Here is a 16,786-nt window from a genome sequence, read left to right as displayed (position 1 = left end):
CCAGACTGGCTGAGCTGAACCCTGTAGCCCGTGGCTGGGCTGTAGCTCTGACTCAGTGAAGACAGCGGGGGCTTGTGCTGCTGCTGCAGCTCCCACTAGTGGTTGGATGAGGAACTGCTAAATCTGAGGAACTGCTAAATCTATCACATATTCTTAACAGCTCACAATTTTTGATTTTATATTTATTAAGCCTTATTTCAGTATCAAACGTTTTGATCAAAGTTAATATAACTTGTATTTTATGTCATTTCTATTCACTTGAATAGTTTGGTTCTTGATTGATGGAGTTTTTGGATTTCATAACATGACAAATTAAAAGGATTTATGTTAATAGAGCAACAAGCAAACATTTTTTCCATTTAGAGTTATTTAACATTAAAGAGTAATTACATTCATTTTATATTACATTTGGTTACATTTTATTACATTTATAAGTTACATCTGGCCCTCAGAGGACAGCCAATATGCCAATGTGGCCCTCGGCCAAAATGAGTTTGGACCGAATTGTTGAAAAGAATCGGTTCATCAGATCATGAATCGTGACTCGAACTGCTCCTCCGTATTGTGTGAAGCTTCAGCCGAGCGACCCGCCCCCGCCTCTCCGAACCAGCGTAGACTCGCTGCTAACCGCCGGGCCGGAGCCGCTGTCCACCGCGCTCCACAAAGGGAGCAGCTTTCATTACAACAGTAACTCGCTAGCTTTGGTAAAGATATCAGGTACGTGGGGTCTCTATTATTAAAGCCTTAATAAACCTTTAGCCTGGTCAGTTCTGGCATAGTTCTGAATTTAGCATAGCTACGTTCCTAGTCTGCTCGCTAGCTTAGCATAGCTCCTCTAGCTGGTTAGCTTCACAAGGGGCCTAGCTAATTAGCTAACCGCTCGCTAGGCTAACTCTGGCTGTATGTGCGGTGTGTCCGGCCCGGGGAGCGGGGTTAATATCGGCGCTTATGTGGGCATGCGTTCAGCTGGAGTTTATCGGTTTATGGAGGTTGTCTGTGTGTCGTTTAGAGTAAAGCATGTGCTGGTTTCCTGATAATTCACCCGGCGTGGTTCGGTGTTTTGGCCGGCCTTTTAATCGGGTTAACCACGCTGTCATCTCCAGCCCACCGAGAAAGCTCATGTCCGGTCCCACACCATTCGCTAGCTAACTAGCTCGCTAACATGTCCTTCTTTATAGCTGAGTTAGCCAATTGCTAATCTAAACAAGTCATGTGTTCTGAGCTCAGAGTAAGTGTTAAATTTGACTTTTTAGTTTTTAGCTGGTATTACCGTGGGTTGCGCTGTTGAGTTCTGGTGTGTGTTCCTAAATCACAGCATTTAAGAAGTCACTGCTGGAACCGCCCAGAATGAATACTGTGTCTTCTGTTAAAGGCATTTCAGTTTAATTTGAAATGTAAATGAATTTAAAATTAAATAGTAATTAGTAGATAGTCGTAGTACTCTATATTAGTACTCATCAAGATCTTAACGCATAAGAGCTCAGTTAAATTTCTGAATATTTATACCAGTTTCAAAACTGAATCATATTTCTTTATATTTTAAGGTTAAAGTCATGATAACATAAATGGCACAGCATCAGTTTCCTAAATATTATAAACATTTCGTCTATAAATCGGGTGAGGACTAGTTATATGAAACCTAAAAATGTTTAAAATGAGCTAGTTTGTCTCCAGAACTCTTTTGGAAGCAGCTGATAAGTGACAGTAGGTGTTTCTAAATGCGACAGATTAGTTAGCTAGTGGATATGATGGGTGGTTTTTAATAGCATGGTTAGCCGTATGCTGCTATTCCTTCATGTGCCTTGCATAGCATTCCAAACGAGAGTGTACAATGCTGTGCACTGTTCTTCCTTTATTTGTTTTGTGTGCACAATTTAACATCTACAGTTACAGCTTAGATACATTAAAGGGCATTACTTCATAGCTATATCCTTCCTGTGACTCAAAAGACCTTGAAAAGGAAACTGTTGATCAGTACTCAAATAGTAATTGTGTAGGTGGAGCTCAGGGTGTTCACAACTACATGTTTCTCTTACTGCAGGGATTTGAGCTGACCATGGCAGCACTTATCTCATTTAGTTTGGCAACACCATGCCTCATGCCCAGCTGAAAAGAGTGTGAATAAAGCTGAACTGTTTTAAGTGGAGGTTTTTACAATAAATGTTCCTCAAATTTATTTTCTATAGATCCAGTCCTGGCTGCAAGATAGGTTAAAGAACATTTAGTCGCTAACTAGTACACTTGTGTAAGGAACAGCTGTTTTTAAGCAAAATGTCAAGAGGCCTCAGTGAAGCTGGAGATAACGTGTCAAATATCTCACCAACTGGTGGTCTACCCCAGGAAGTTGCACCATGGCTTTCATCAGCATGACCCACTCTGGATCTACTCTGTTTGAAATTTGATTAGAGTTTCAGTCATGTCTCATGGTGTGCTGTATTTCACTGGCTTATGTTAATAGTACAGTAAGTAATTGTTTGCTTGTTCTCAGGAGAGTGAGATTTGATACTGCTTTGTTTGTGTTGGAAGCAAAGTTCATTCACACATTAGCACAAGTATTCAAATCCTGTTCTCCGGTGTTTCCCGACAGAGTGTAATAGTTTTTTAGTAGCACTTTACTTTTAGTAAAGCAATCTGATTTATATTGGCTTCATACAGGCTTAGCTTGCTAGTGACTGGTTAAATTAATTAAAGAGTAATTAGAGAGCAACGTCTCCTGAAGGCTTTTCCACATCCGCACATGAGCAGGTTGCGCAGAGACCTGTCCTTGTTTTTTCAACGTGGACAAGCTTAGCAAAGCATCCGGATTCCGAGCAGCCAGTCGTCCGATAGCTTTGTCTTCCCGCCTCATTTCCATGCCACAGGGCACCCTCACAGATTCTGTGCAAACTGCTCTTTGAAATTTCACATGCTTGTTGGAATTCAACTGTGTGCTTGAGAATTCGTCCTGAAGCAAAGTTCAAATGGGCACGCTGCTTGTGTTTGATCTGCCACCTTTGTGCCTGCTTGCCTCTCTGCAGGACAGAGAGCAAAAACAAGGAATCAGACTTCAGAAAGTAAGCACACATAATATGACCAGGTGACCACACCCATCCCTATCCTGTTCAGTGTACTTTGGACCGAAGTGAGTGGAAACTGTAGCCCCAAACTGGGGCCGTAGTACTTGTGTGTGGGAGGAATATTGTTCACTGCCATAAATTTGAGTATATCAGTCAAACTTTGGTCCTGGATGCTTGAAATTAATAATTTTTACTAAACTGAGCAGATAATTATCATGTGCAATAATTGTCAGCTATGTAAGTTCCTTATATGAGAGTACATCAATGGATTTACAAGACTTTACATAGTCTAGATCCCAGGTCTTAAAAATTCAGACCATCAAAGAAACAATTATTGTAACTGTTTGGTAAGCAGTTTCACACCTACCTTTTGAAGTTAAGGATTGGAAACTGCATTTAAGGTCCAGTTTTGAAGACCTCTGCTCTAGAGTAAGACCTATTATATGCATTTAGGTTGGAAAGACCTGATTGAGCATTTATATCCAGATCTGAGGCTCAGCTGAGGCAGTGCAGTGGAAAGTTATTTCTAATTAGTGATGTCACAGGCTTATCCAGGCATCCACACGTAGGGCATGTGAGACAGGCTAGACAGGATGACCTCTTGTCAGGCCGAGTGCAGAGGGTCCCCTCTGGCACCTCTGTTCCTGACAGATGCTGGACATATGACAGATTCAGGCCAAATGGTTCAGTGCAGAGAGTCTTCGTTTGGCTTGTTTCTACACAGTTGGCATTCAGTATTTGTCAGTCAGGTTTATTGCTCCTTTCTTTTGTGTTTCTAAAGAGGCACTTAATCCTTGACAGATGTGCGGACAGTGACAGTCTATCACTCAGTAAACGTGTTTGATCTAATGAGTTTTGATGCAGCGCTAGGTCAAAATTTATTGATTTAAAAAGTGTAAAAAAAAACAATCTGTTCTGAGGCTGTGTTTATATGTAGAATTTTATCCATGCGTCTTTTTCCTTTTCTATTAAAGCATATTGAAGGGACTCTGTGGAATATACACAAACAATACACAAACATGAGATCATGAAATATCACGGGACATTATTTAGTGTTGTGTCCTTATGACTTTTGCTGTGTCGCATGGGAACTAAATAAATCTGTACTGATCTGCAGGCTATAAATGTGGAGTTTCCTGTATTAAATGTGAATATTTGTCTGTTTGTTTGTTGCATGGTCAATTTTAGCCAGATGCTGCCGGTCATGATCATTGTGCTAGGTGGTATAAACACAATATTGAGTGGATTTAGGAATGTTAAGTACTTGCCCTCATGCCATCCACCTGACAACCATTATTGTTTGTTTATTTATCTTATTCCCATCCATAAGCATGCTTGCCTTCATTCACAAGATAATAATAAGCTGTTTTTAAGGTGATACTTCATGATCATTTTACATATTTCTATTTCATGACTTCTGCCATGTCTGTCTAGTCACTAAAAGCTTTTGGTCCAACACAGTATTATGTCCCTGTATCACAACAGTTACATATTTATGCTTTTGGGGCCATAGTTCTTTTACAAAGGTCTTTGTTTTGTCTGATTACTCGACCAGTGCTAAAAGCAAGTTTTATTTTTTGAGGAAAGTGATTAACCTTTTCGCCACAAAGGCATCAGCGATGTCAACATTTCCATACCTAGCTATTTTGGACACTAAAAATATGGAGAGGATTTAGTGCCAAATGGAAAATGCGAACACTACTGCGGAAAAATGTAAATGCAATTCACAATATGCGTTTCTTTCCTCACTATCATGCAGAATATGTGCCAAAATGAAATAAGAATCCACTATTACATTACATTTCACTGCGCTTGATCTCTTCACTAAAGAACAATACACAATATTTTTCAAAACTAAACTTTGAATTTGTGTCAGAATTGCACACACATCCCCTTAAAATACAATTAACTCAACAGCATTGCATTCCTGGTAGTATGTTTGGGCTAGATATATATTTTTTTCTCCATTTTTTAGCATTCTTTTGATGAGGGGCTTCACACTTCAAAGCTGAGGCCAGTGTGAATGGCTCAGCTGGGAAGGTATTTAGTTCAGATTCAGTGGGCAAACCCAGATTACTGTGTTCAGCACATAGCCTAATTGGATCACATCACTGAGCACGAGAAGGAAGGGGGACCCTCTGGGAGGGCAGCAAAAGGGTGGGAGGAGTGTGAATTAAAGGAAGGTGTGTGAGAGAATAGACAGCGGAGATAGTGGAACTGAGCCAGGACTCAGTATAGGAAGTGGAAATTTAGGCCTGCAGAACTGAAGAGTTGATCCATAGTGTTTTTGTCTCATTCAGAGTTTGTAGGCAATATTTGAGGCTCCCTTACCCACAGTAAACACTTTTGAGGTTATGGGAGTATTATACAAACTAGCAAGCATGGTCTTAATGTAGAGAGAGTTTGTGTTCCAGTACAGGTTGTGCTTCACTGTGACTTTGCAACAATAAATCATTTGTGGATGCTTCAGGTGGTTCAGGAAGCCAAGGTACTGTTACTGTGATCCAAGGATCGCCTGTTCAAAACCCCTCTCTTTAATCATGCTGCTTGCCATCAGCAGCAGAGTCTGGGTGGATAAATGGCACCCTTTCCCCTACATATCTCTTCTAGTGTTTCAAATTTAAAATTAAATAAAAATTTGCTATGGGAGCCTAATATATTGATCAGTTGTGTTGTATTGTATTTAAAGATTTTAAGGAAGTTTTATGTGACCTATTGTGTCACTTATAGATTTTAATGCCACTTAAGAATACTGCTTTATGTGAAAGATACTAGTCCCAGCGGTATCATTTAGCAGTCATTGCTAGAGTTCAAGAAATGCCGTATCAGCCCATTCTCCCTGCAGTTTGGAGGGCTGGCACGGTCTGTGCCTCTCTGCTGTGTTTGCTTACTCTTTCTATTTGTCTTTTTCATCTGTCTAGAATGGCGATCGACATAGCTGACTCGCAGTACCTCCTCATCCTTGCACCGTCGCTGGTTATCGCCCTCATGTTCCTCTTCTTCTGGCTCTTCATGAAGGAGACGTCCTACGACGAAGTTCTGGCCCGCCAGAAAAGAGACCTGAAGCTGCCGCCCATTAAGACAGACGCCCGCAAAAAGAGCGAGAAAAAGAAGAACAAGAAAAAAGAGAGTGGTGGGAGTGGAGGAGGAGAGTCTGAGGAAGATCTGCGAGACTTTGATGTATCCGATGCCACTACACCGGCCTCAAATGACGAAGAGTCTGAAGTGCCTGTGTCCCCACCTGTGGTCACCCCTGTCCAAGCAGAGCCTCCAGCAGTAGTGAGGGAGAGGAAGAAGAAGGAGAAGAAGGCAAAGGCTGCTAACACAGCTGCTTCTTCTCCTCCTGCACATCCTCCTCCTGCCACCTCGGAGGAGCCGGAAGTCAACGGCTCAAAGTCTGCTGCTGGGCGTAAGGAGCACACCCTCCCCCTTAGCAAGCAGCCGAGCCCTCCGCAGCCACAAGCCACACCCCCAGCTTCAACAGAGACAGCGGGCAGAAAAAAAGCCAAGAAGCAGAAGAGTGAAACTGGTGAGTTCTGAAATTGGCTGTGTCTAAATGTTTTTTCTGCAGAAAATATAATAACCATGACATTGCACTTTCAGAAAGTAAGAATATGGTTCAGCTTTTTTTAACTGGTGCATTTGCTTCATATCAGAACCCGGACAGGTGGCACATTTTGCAGTGTAAGCATTTCTGTGCAGTACTCTAATGTATGGCAATATATATCCAACAAGTAAAGGCAACTACTCTGGTGTGTGTATCTGTCAAAGTGATTACAGAGGAGTGAAAGAATTTAGGCATTTACTTGTTTGGGCGGGTACAATTTAGGGTGTGAAGGATCTGTGAACGAATCTGATACCAGGCTTGATGCAGTGTGTACAGAGTGTACACATTAAGCTTGTCTCGTTTGAGTATAAAACACAAAACTTTGGCCATTTTGCTGTGGTTGTCACTGTCATTTAAGTGTCAAAAATTTAATGTTATGTAGACCCTCAAGTGCAAACACAAGGGATATGTTGTCTGTAGTCACTTTGCTCCTGGAGGTATACAGTATCTCTACGTCTAATCAAACCTCTCTTAACCATTCAATTGTTGCCTTTAAAAGCATTAACTAAGGGTTGGAGGTGAAACTTGAGTGTTTAGTTCCAGGAGGAGAGTTGGCACCCGCTGATGTAAGTAATCAGGGTTTATTTTTCTTGGCACTCCCAAAACAGGAATGTTTCAACATGTAAGCCTCCAGAGGCTGAAAGTGCTAAAGTAAACAATGGAAACTGTGTTTGTGCTGAAGAGTTGAACCAAAAATGGTTACAGGACTACAATAAATGGAAGTGGCAAAAACTTAAATGCTAAGAACAAACTTGTAATGACTCAAATCGTGGACTGATGTTTTAGGTAGTACTATTTAAGGCATTGAACCCATTTGTCCAGCTTCTTTTGTTTATGGCAGACTCTGGGTCTTGCCTGTAGTTAGTTACTGCTAACACAACAACCTAAATAACAATCCATTGAAGCTAGCAAATAGTAGCCCTGTTCAATTGGCACAGAATCTGAATCCCACAGACCAAAGACTGCTACTTCAGAGTGTGTGCTTGTGTGTCAGGAGTTTTAGCAGCAAAAACAAAAAGACAGTCCTGGAATGGGTTGTGGGGTGGCTGGCAGAATCCCTGAGGCTCTTCATGTCACACTGCCCATAAGCACTCTTATTAGTGTCCATGGCAAAGCATTCTGCTTCATCTACTTAATCAGATCAAATATGTAGCCTATTTATAGTGCACACTGTGGGAAAAGTCCTTACCACAGACCCCTTAAATGGACCACTTCAGCATGAAGGTTTTCACACTTGGTTTCCTTAGCTTAGCTCGTCTCAGAATTCCATAATAAATGCCTAATATTTGGTGCATAAGGTGGGTTTTGTCTTGTATATTCATTGTCAACTGACATGAATGAAATGTATTGGGCAGTTGTAACTCAGACAGAGAGTGGCTCAGAATGCAAGCAGGGTCATCTTCAGTCCCGCATTTGTCTTGGTGGAGACAGCCAAGAAATGTGTATATGGAGGCCCTGTGCTCAGCAGCAAGACCAGTGGTTTGTTGTCTCGTGTCAGACGTCCAGAAAGCCTGGTGTTCTGGTGTGGGTGCAGTTTTGTGCTGTTTTGTGAAAGCACACACCAGTGCAGTTTTTCAAAAGGACCATGCCTGTCCACATACTGCTGCCAGTTCATAAGCTTTATTGAAGACACAGGATTATCACAGGACACCAATAGAAACCTCATTACACACTACTGTTTGTGTAACTCAAAAATATTACCCATATTGCTCCACATTTTAAATAATTGATTGTTTATGGTAACCTTTATCTGTGCAATTAGTTCTTTGACATTGAGGGTATTTTCGATATATTCTCTGTAATATTTAACGTTAAAATTGTATGTCATGTTTTTTGTAAGGTTATTTCAGGCCCACGGCTTTTATAATCATTTTGTTTTGTGCTCTTTTTTGCTGTAGAAGAGCATCCAGCTGAGGTAAAGCCAGACCAGTCTCCTGTTGTGGTAAAGAAGGAAGAGCCTGTTCTGGTTGAGCATAAACAGCAGGATGGAGCTGCCCCTGCAACTGTCTCGCCTGTGGCTGTTCCTGCTGCCTCCGCTGGCAGTGGCCGGAGAAAGAGCAAGAAGCAGAAAACGGAGGCAGTTGTCACTGGTATTATGCTTTACATAAGGCACATTTGTGTCTTGAGAGTCAGGGTTATATCTGAATTATATCAGGCCAATATACAAACAGATACAAATCCAATCAGTCAAACCACTTCAGACAGAGGTGTGAGAGATATTTGAGATACATAGTATAGTTGTGTAAGCATGTTAGCATCAGTTTCTCCAAAACTCATTTGACAACAACTCCTTTTAGTAATATTTGCTAAGCATTGAAAAAATTGGCATATTACAATCCTTTCAGCAAAATAATTTTACGCTGGCTAAATACAGATGCATTTGACTCCCAAATGAAAATGCATGTGGTTAAAATCATGTTGGGATACAATCCAGATACTTGTCATATGATGTAACCAGGTAAAAATGGGGTCTTGGACAACCATTATTGTGCTGGCCAGGTGCAGTTTATAATGTATAGAACATGTAGAGCTTGATGCTTCAATATAAAGAAAAAAAATAATAAAAACACATATTACTCGTACTATTTAGGGTTTAGGTTGGAGATGCACCAAGGAAAGTTTTACCGAAACAGAATAAATGAAAAATCTGTCCAAATGTTGAACGTTTTAATTAATTTAGCTACTTTTCCTACCACTCAACAAACTAAAAACCTTAATGGGTTGCTCTTCCTTTTAAAAGAAAAAAAATATTGCAAAACCACAATTTAAAATTTTAAACAGTTAACCTTTTTAGTATCCCAGCAAACATTCCAATAAAGCATGTTACATTTACCTCAGCAGTGCAATTTTAATCATGAATTTACTTCAGAAGTCCTATTGCAGTCATACATGTATCTCTGCAGTACTACTCAAGTCACACATGAGTGATATTTACACAGGGAAATGCACTTAGTCAGTTTTTGCCATTTTTGCTTAATATCTTTGTCGCCAAATATTCAGTGCATCCCTAGTTTAGGTCTAATGTCCATAACTGGAAAAAGCAACCAAGATTGTATTTTAAAGGACTTAGATATTGATTGTATGCTTTCCCCTCTCTAGTTGATGAGGCTCATCTCCTGTCTTCTGCTCCTGTGATCCACGCTGACTCTGCCTCTCCAGCAAATCACCAGAGCAGCCAGAATGATGAGGCACCTGCTCCAGCTCACACCTCCACTAAACATGGAAAGAAACAGAAGAACGAAACTGACAAAGGTGCTTATATTCACAAAATCTTCACTTGGATCTAGATCCAGCTACAGAATGACTAGCACTTTTTGTCTATCTTGTTTCCCGTCCTGCATTCATTTATTTCTTTGTAAACTGTGTTCCTGTTTGTCTTTTTTTTTTGTCTCGATTTACAGTCTTATCCATATCTCCTGTTGTCTACATAACATGTTACCAATTATCTTTCCATTGTGTCCTTTACCAGACAGAATTTTGCATATCCTCATATCTGATCGCCACGGTTGAATATAATTATGGTCACAGATTATTTGTTGCTGGTGCTAGAACAGGAAACTGTAATCATTGTATTTGATTTATTAACAGTATACTGATTCAGAAGTGTTGTGGCAATGTGTCTGTTCACAGAGAATTCAGGGGTGAAGTTGAAAGAGCTGATGGCCAGTCTGGGAGGGCTGGTGTTGTCCGATGCTGATGTTGTGTCTGTGGTCTCAATGCTCCGGGATAAGAGTCCTAATGCCCTGGATACTTGGTATAAGGTGAGAGATGCTCTATTTCAGCATATTCAGCATATTTCCCATGTCGCAGTCATCCCTTTTTTTAAACTTGAATGCTGTTCTATTCCATGTCCAGTCTGCAGCGAAGTTTGAACCCTCAGCTCAGCAGCTGGCAGAGAAAGAGCGTCTTCTGAACACTTTGCAGGAAGAGGCCTCCATCGCTAAAGAGAAAGTCAAACAGCTCAGCCAGGTACTACAGTCCAAACATATTTAAATGTATAAACAACCAGTGTCTGTAACTTAATTTGCTTAAACACAGATCATAGTAGTTTAATTGTCATTCAGATTTTTTTTCTTCCAATCTGGTATTTAGTTTTATTTTTTAATATCATTTTTTGCTATTTTATGTTTGCTTTTTGTTTCTAGGCAGCTACAAAGTAATTACTTCATATTATCCTTTTATTTATTTTTAAGTGGACTGACTAGTGCAGTAACAACTGATTGCAACTTGTGACTCCAGTTGACCCACCACAGAACAATCCACAACCCATGTGAAATCTTGAACAATTAAAATCTAAACAAATACAGCGCATTTTGTTAAAGAATACATTTCGTCATTATTGTTATGTTATGTTATGACATGAAAAATGCTGGTTAACTTCATGACATTGTGTCTTCAGAAATTCATTATTTTTCAACCCTTAATTTCTCTGTGCTGGGGAGCTAAAATTAACTTTCGTTGGATTTCCCCCCCCTTCCACATTAAATGCTGCAGCCTCTGCCATCAGTTGCAAGGTGGAAAAGTAAAGTTAGCTAGCTAGCTACTTTTTTTTTAACAAGAAAAATACTAAAGTTGTGGCTTTCCTTGGTTGCTTGTGCCACCATCTTGCCAGTGATTCTTACAACCCTCTGTTTTGAAAAACATCAGTTTGATCGGTCATATACCCCTAACACTTCCCCTTCTCACTCCCAGCCTAACATGAATCGTGACACCCTACCCCTTCCCCTAGATGTACAAAAGCAAAACAGAGGAGTAGGGTTAAGTGTAAGAGCCAAGGGCTAAAATGTGATTGGGCCTTAGTGTTAGCTTTTAGCCTAACACATGTTTGACCTCCCTGCTTTTTGCTGCATGGCATGTCAACACTTGAACAGGAAAATCCATGATGACAAGGCCTGGTTCATGTAGTGCCAAAACCTCTTGTTTACTTCTGAAATCACAGTCATGTTTTACTGTTCTTGCAGCTTTTTCTACGGCTTTCAGTATTGGGCTTGTTTATGTAAGAATTGGGGGTGTAAATATAAGTCAGGACTGTTACGTAATGGTTTGGAATAGGGCCGTTTTGCAGCCCTGTTTCAGTTCATCATGCCAGGCTTTTCTTTTGAAGGAAGGGAGTGAGGTTTATGGTATGTCACTTCAGTGTACTGAGCTCTTTTCAAGTATGCTAAAATAGTTTATATATACATTCTAAAGCAACTTTAATGCTAAAATCGTATAGACATTTTATTTCCCTGTATTTTTTTCACATCTGTTCTGCTCTGAATAGCTTAAAAAAAAAAAAGCCCGGTGTAGTCTTTTGAAGGCATTTACTTTGTCTTTCCGTCTTTGTATTTAAAGTGCATCACCAGTGCTTACAAGACTGCAGAGTGAAATATTTCTCTCTGGATCAGCAAACAGGGTTTTGTTTGAGACATTGATCCCATGCTTTTGCTTTGTGTTAGCTGTGCAGAAAGTCCTATTGCAGTATTGCTAAAAATGAAATGCATCAGCATGTCAATGCATCAGTGGTTTTGTATGTGACTGCTAAGTGTGTGTGTGTGTGTGTGTGTGGTAATCCAGGAGCTGCAGGCAGAGAAGCAGAAGAGTGGTCGTGCGGAGGCTGTGCTGCGGGAACAGCGGGTTGCTATGGAGAAAGAGATACAAGCCAAAGCCCAGGGCAGCTACCAGGAGCTTCAGGGCATGCAGATGAAGGTCAGTGAGTGATGGATATCTGTCATGCAGCAGACCTTGAGTTTGTCGTGATACCACAGGATGTTGTAGAAGTTCCTGAAAAGTGAAGTAGGAAAGCTACATCAGAGTATATATACTGACTTGCCACAAGTCATGGGACAGCAGTATGTAAACTGATCACAAAGTGTTACCTTGGGAAACCGCTTAGGAGTGTCAATCCTGTTGAAGTTGTGAGGTTGAACACCAGCCAGCATGCTCATTGCAAGGTCAAGTTAATTTAATAGTTGAAGTGAGGCGTAATAGTACTTGCCAGACAGATTGGCAGGAATTTAATGTTACTTGATCTACAATCTGTAATCTGTACCTGGAAAACCTCATAGAAGGCATTACCACTTGCAGTGGACAACACAGTGGGTGGTGTTGATCGTGACCAGCAACAAACAAACTCTGGCAGAAATTGCACCCACATTCAATGCTAGAAGCCCCACATGCATATTCTGCAGGCCTGTGCAGTGTTCTGTAGCTTCCATGTGACTCGATAGAAAATCCAGTCCCAGTTTTCCCACATGATATCTACAGCTCTAATGCAAGTGTAGCAGTGGTGTTACGTTGAGGTTTTTCTAAGTGGTTGATATTTTTCTTCTTTGTCGTGCATATGGGTGAATATTATATCATCTCAAATAATTCTACATGTCATAGAAATTGTGCTTGGTCTTGCAGTGTACCTGTAATATCTGTTAAAATCTCTCTTCAGTTTCAGAAACTGAGGGAACAGTTGGAGGGACAAATTTCCAGACTGCAGCAAGAAAATGGCATCCTCAGAGATGCTGTTAGCTCTGCCACCAACCAGATGGAGACCAAGTGAGTATCAGAAACCACTTAAGTGCAAAGTTAAACATGCTATTGCAGCAGGGTTTCTGTACAGCAGTTTAATGGGCATAGATGAAGGTTAAACAAATATTGTGGTATTCTCCTAATTGCACTTGTACAAATTCTTACTTGCTCTCCACTTTTTCTGTTTGTCTGTTACTCAGGCAATCAGCTGAACTGAACAAACTACGCTCAGAGTATGCAGGCCTGATGAAGGAGCTGGCTGAGACCAATAACAAACTACAGCAAGAGGAGCTTCAAAGGAAGAGCCTGGAGGTTAACTACAAGCAGAATGTGTCCCAGCTAGAGGTGCTCCTCCTGGCGCACACATGCTCTCATCACCCTGCTGCTTCTCCAGCTCAGGGTTTAAATTAAATGATTGCTGTTTCAGTGAAAATATGTGCTGTGCTTTTGCCTGAAGCTCTTGTGTGTTTTCTGCTTCAGGCACAGTTACAGGATGCTAAGCGTCGCTGGGAGGAACTGCAGAGCTATTTGCACAGTGTTAGTACTGAGAGAGAGAAACTACAGACTGCTAAACAAGGTATGTTTTTTTTCTATTTTTACATATTTTCCTTTATCCATATTTTATATTTTGGTTTCCATTCAAACATTTCTATGCTTTATTATTTTACTGTACCCTCAAAAGATCTGACTGCTTTCAGAGAGGGCTTAGCTCTAAAATGCTAAATTCCTGGTATTGTTTGCAGTTGTGAGATGTTCCTTCATTACTTCCAAACAATGCAGCATAGTACATTTTACAAATCAAGCATCTCATTTTACCGTTGATAAGTTTGAGCAATGGGGATGTTCTAGGTCACTTGGCCTAAAACTTATTTTAAGACAGTTTGGTTCCATCACCTATCTTGTTAACATTAACATCAATGGCACTGCTGTTAGCACCAGTCCTTTCAGGTTTATTTTAAAGCAGGTTTCAGATGGTGTAGATTTGCCTATTAACCAGTGATCCATGGTCAAATGCATTTAAGTTAATATAATCTAAACGTGTCTGCGATGTACACTGCAGGAGCTAAGGATGCTTGTATGCAGACTTGTAGACAGAGGGAGAGCGATTCCCAGTGTTTTGTCTAGTGCAGCTGGCAGTCCTGAAGAGAGCTCTAACAGAATAAAAAAAGTAGAGTTTAGGTTGCGGTTTGGAATAGTTTTACAGTGGAGCATGAAAACATAACACTATGTAAAGCTGTATAAAACAATTGCAGGAAATAACTGATAACATATTAATACAAATAAAATGTAACAAAAAAACCTGATCGCGACATCACCACAGATGCTACTACATACATAATCATCATGTACTTACAAAGTCCTACATATGTATCATATTGTGCTTTCTTATATTTTTAAGGAGATGGAGCTTATCCACCTCATATATGCCAAAGAACTTTTGGGAACATATGGATGGTTCTCTCACATGCTCTCTCTCTCTCTCTCTTACACTCCCTCTCTGTCTCCTTTCACTCAGAACTACAGAGTCAGCTGCTGGCAGTGGAAACAGAAATGAGCAATAAGAACAAAGAGATCCAGACCCTCCACAGCAGTCTAACAGACACCATGGTGTCCAAGGAGCAGGTGGAGCAGAAGGTCATGCAGCTGCTAGAGGTTTCTCAGCACAGCTTGCAGCCTGACGACTCTCTGCAGGCTCAAGTGCAGGTAGCATGCAAAAGGAAATTTTCACATATATGTAACATGTTGGAATGCACTGGCTAATCGCGGCATGTCTAACTCTTTGACAGGACCTTTTGAATGAGAACAAAACACTCCAAGTTCAAATTGAGAGTCTTAAGGCTCAGGTCACTTCTCAGGTAAACACAGATGTCATCTATAAAAGTGTAGCTACATATTTTCCAAGTTGGTTTGGAATTGGTAACTTTTATTGTATTGTTCTTAGCCCACTTTCCTCTGTTGTTTTCCAGGCTAACACAGTTTCTCATTTTGAAGAGCTTCAAAAACTGTAAGTGATTTGAGCTACTGTTATTTTTAAGCCGCTTATCTCTAAATGCATTGCTACATTTGTATTTTCTACTGTGTGTGGTCAGGCTGGCTGAGAAGGAGCTCCAGAGAAAGAGTCTGGAAGATTCTCTCAATGCAGAGAGGAGCAGTGGCGCCAGCAGGGAGACCAACATGCAGGTGAGTTGCACGTCTCTACAATAGATTTTCTTAGTCTGGAGGGTTAAAACAAAATTGTGTGAGGATTGGTGTCGTCTTCCTCATGGGCTCAGCCTGCACATAGTGTAAAGACACTGGTGCTTCTGCTTAGAATCTACACTGTAGCCTATTCATAAACTTATGTTTACGCTGTAGCCTGTTGAGCACCTCCCCAGAACTGAAAGTACATGTAGGCTGTGTATGCTGCTGCAACTTTGAACTTTGTATACCCTCTTTAGCATTTTCCCCTTAAGGTATAACTGCGGAGTGACGGACACATGTAAAATGTATATAGATGTAAAAAAGCTTCAGTGGTTTATTTTGAATATGTTGTCCCTGTAATTTAAATAATACTTTATTTCGTATCAAGTTTCAAAAAGGTTTTTTTTTGTTTTGTTTTGTTTTTTGTTTTTTTCTTTCCACAGGCCATTCACAATGAAAACTTCGCTCTGAAGGCTGAACTACAGAATCTGCAGGCACAGATTTCTGAACAGGTCAGACACGCATTAATAAATTGCTGTCCTTATGACCTAAAGACACACTCAACATGCACTCACTCTACTGTTGTTTCTCCCACTTTTTCTCCAGGCCTCCTCCCAGTTGGCAGTGGATCAGCTCAAGCAAAGGTGTGTTTGTGTAGATTTTGTTCTGAGGCTGAAACACACCACAGTCTTTCACAATAGTTCTTTAAACAGACTCCCAGGTGCAGGTTTTAATCCACGCTTAAATACTTGTTACGCAACCAGCAATACTTGCCCTCCCTACAGCAATTCATTAAATGAAGAAAAGTCACAGCTGAAATACACATGCTCTATCATGTTATACCCAGCATGCCCTCAACATTCCCATTTTTAGCCAACTTGGCAATAATAATGTTGGGTTATCATTGAGTGGGTTCTGCTGTTATTTAATGTAAACAAACAAAATGACTGATTCACTCATTCTTCTTGGCAGCCTTAAAGAGAGAGAGGAGAAGTTTAAGACAGTGGAGGCACTGCTTGAGGCGGGCCTTATTGAGGTGGCCAATAAGGAAGGGGAACTTAAGGTAAGCAGGGCATGTGCCAAAAAAACTCTTTACAGTTTACAATTTAATCTGTTGTCTGCAAGATGAGTGTTTCACAACACATGGGTTAATCGTGAACAAATGCTTTTAATGTATGACCTGGAACATTGCGGTTTTGATTTTTATGGAATATAGACCTTTCCAGATTGGATTATTTTATTAGAGAGGCATCTGTAATAATCAATATACACCTCTTAATAGTGATGAGCTTTACAGACAGACATCAGTAAAGTCCCTACAGGCTGCGTGAGTTTAGTATCAGAATGTTTGATTGGGATACAAACCATTAAAGAGTCGCAGGAGTAAAGAAGAGACTTATTTTAGTTACGCTGAAGCTAAATTTCTGCAGTCCTAATTAAA

General features: G+C 40.5%; 1 protein-coding gene across 4 annotated transcripts in view; it reads left to right on the top strand.

Annotated features, from left to right (window-relative positions):
• The first annotated feature begins 566 nt into the window (after positions 1-566).
• The window catches only part of ktn1 (kinectin 1), a 33,409-nt gene continuing 17,189 nt past the window's right edge, over positions 567-16,786 (top strand). For all 4 annotated transcript variants that reach the window (XM_007252502.4, XM_007252504.4, XM_007252503.4 and 1 more), the window contains exons 1-17: positions 567-717; positions 5,978-6,585; positions 8,562-8,753; positions 9,763-9,915; positions 10,294-10,424; positions 10,519-10,632; positions 12,220-12,351; positions 13,085-13,191; positions 13,365-13,509; positions 13,645-13,741; positions 14,681-14,868; positions 14,952-15,020; positions 15,132-15,169; positions 15,255-15,345; positions 15,789-15,857; positions 15,952-15,989; positions 16,318-16,408. In XM_007252502.4, the coding sequence (XP_007252564.3) occupies positions 5,979-6,585; positions 8,562-8,753; positions 9,763-9,915; positions 10,294-10,424; positions 10,519-10,632; positions 12,220-12,351; positions 13,085-13,191; positions 13,365-13,509; positions 13,645-13,741; positions 14,681-14,868; positions 14,952-15,020; positions 15,132-15,169; positions 15,255-15,345; positions 15,789-15,857; positions 15,952-15,989; positions 16,318-16,408 (2,262 nt within the window). In that variant the 5' untranslated portion in view covers positions 567-717; position 5,978. The remainder of the gene's footprint in view (positions 718-5,977; positions 6,586-8,561; positions 8,754-9,762; positions 9,916-10,293; positions 10,425-10,518; positions 10,633-12,219; positions 12,352-13,084; positions 13,192-13,364; positions 13,510-13,644; positions 13,742-14,680; positions 14,869-14,951; positions 15,021-15,131; positions 15,170-15,254; positions 15,346-15,788; positions 15,858-15,951; positions 15,990-16,317; positions 16,409-16,786) is intronic.

Source organism: Astyanax mexicanus, chromosome 14 (genome assembly GCF_023375975.1).
Source record: "Astyanax mexicanus isolate ESR-SI-001 chromosome 14, AstMex3_surface, whole genome shotgun sequence".
NCBI lineage: Eukaryota > Metazoa > Chordata > Actinopteri > Characiformes > Acestrorhamphidae > Astyanax > Astyanax mexicanus.
The sequence above is the reverse complement of the archived record's forward strand: the minus strand, read 5'-3'. Positions and strand labels throughout refer to the sequence as shown.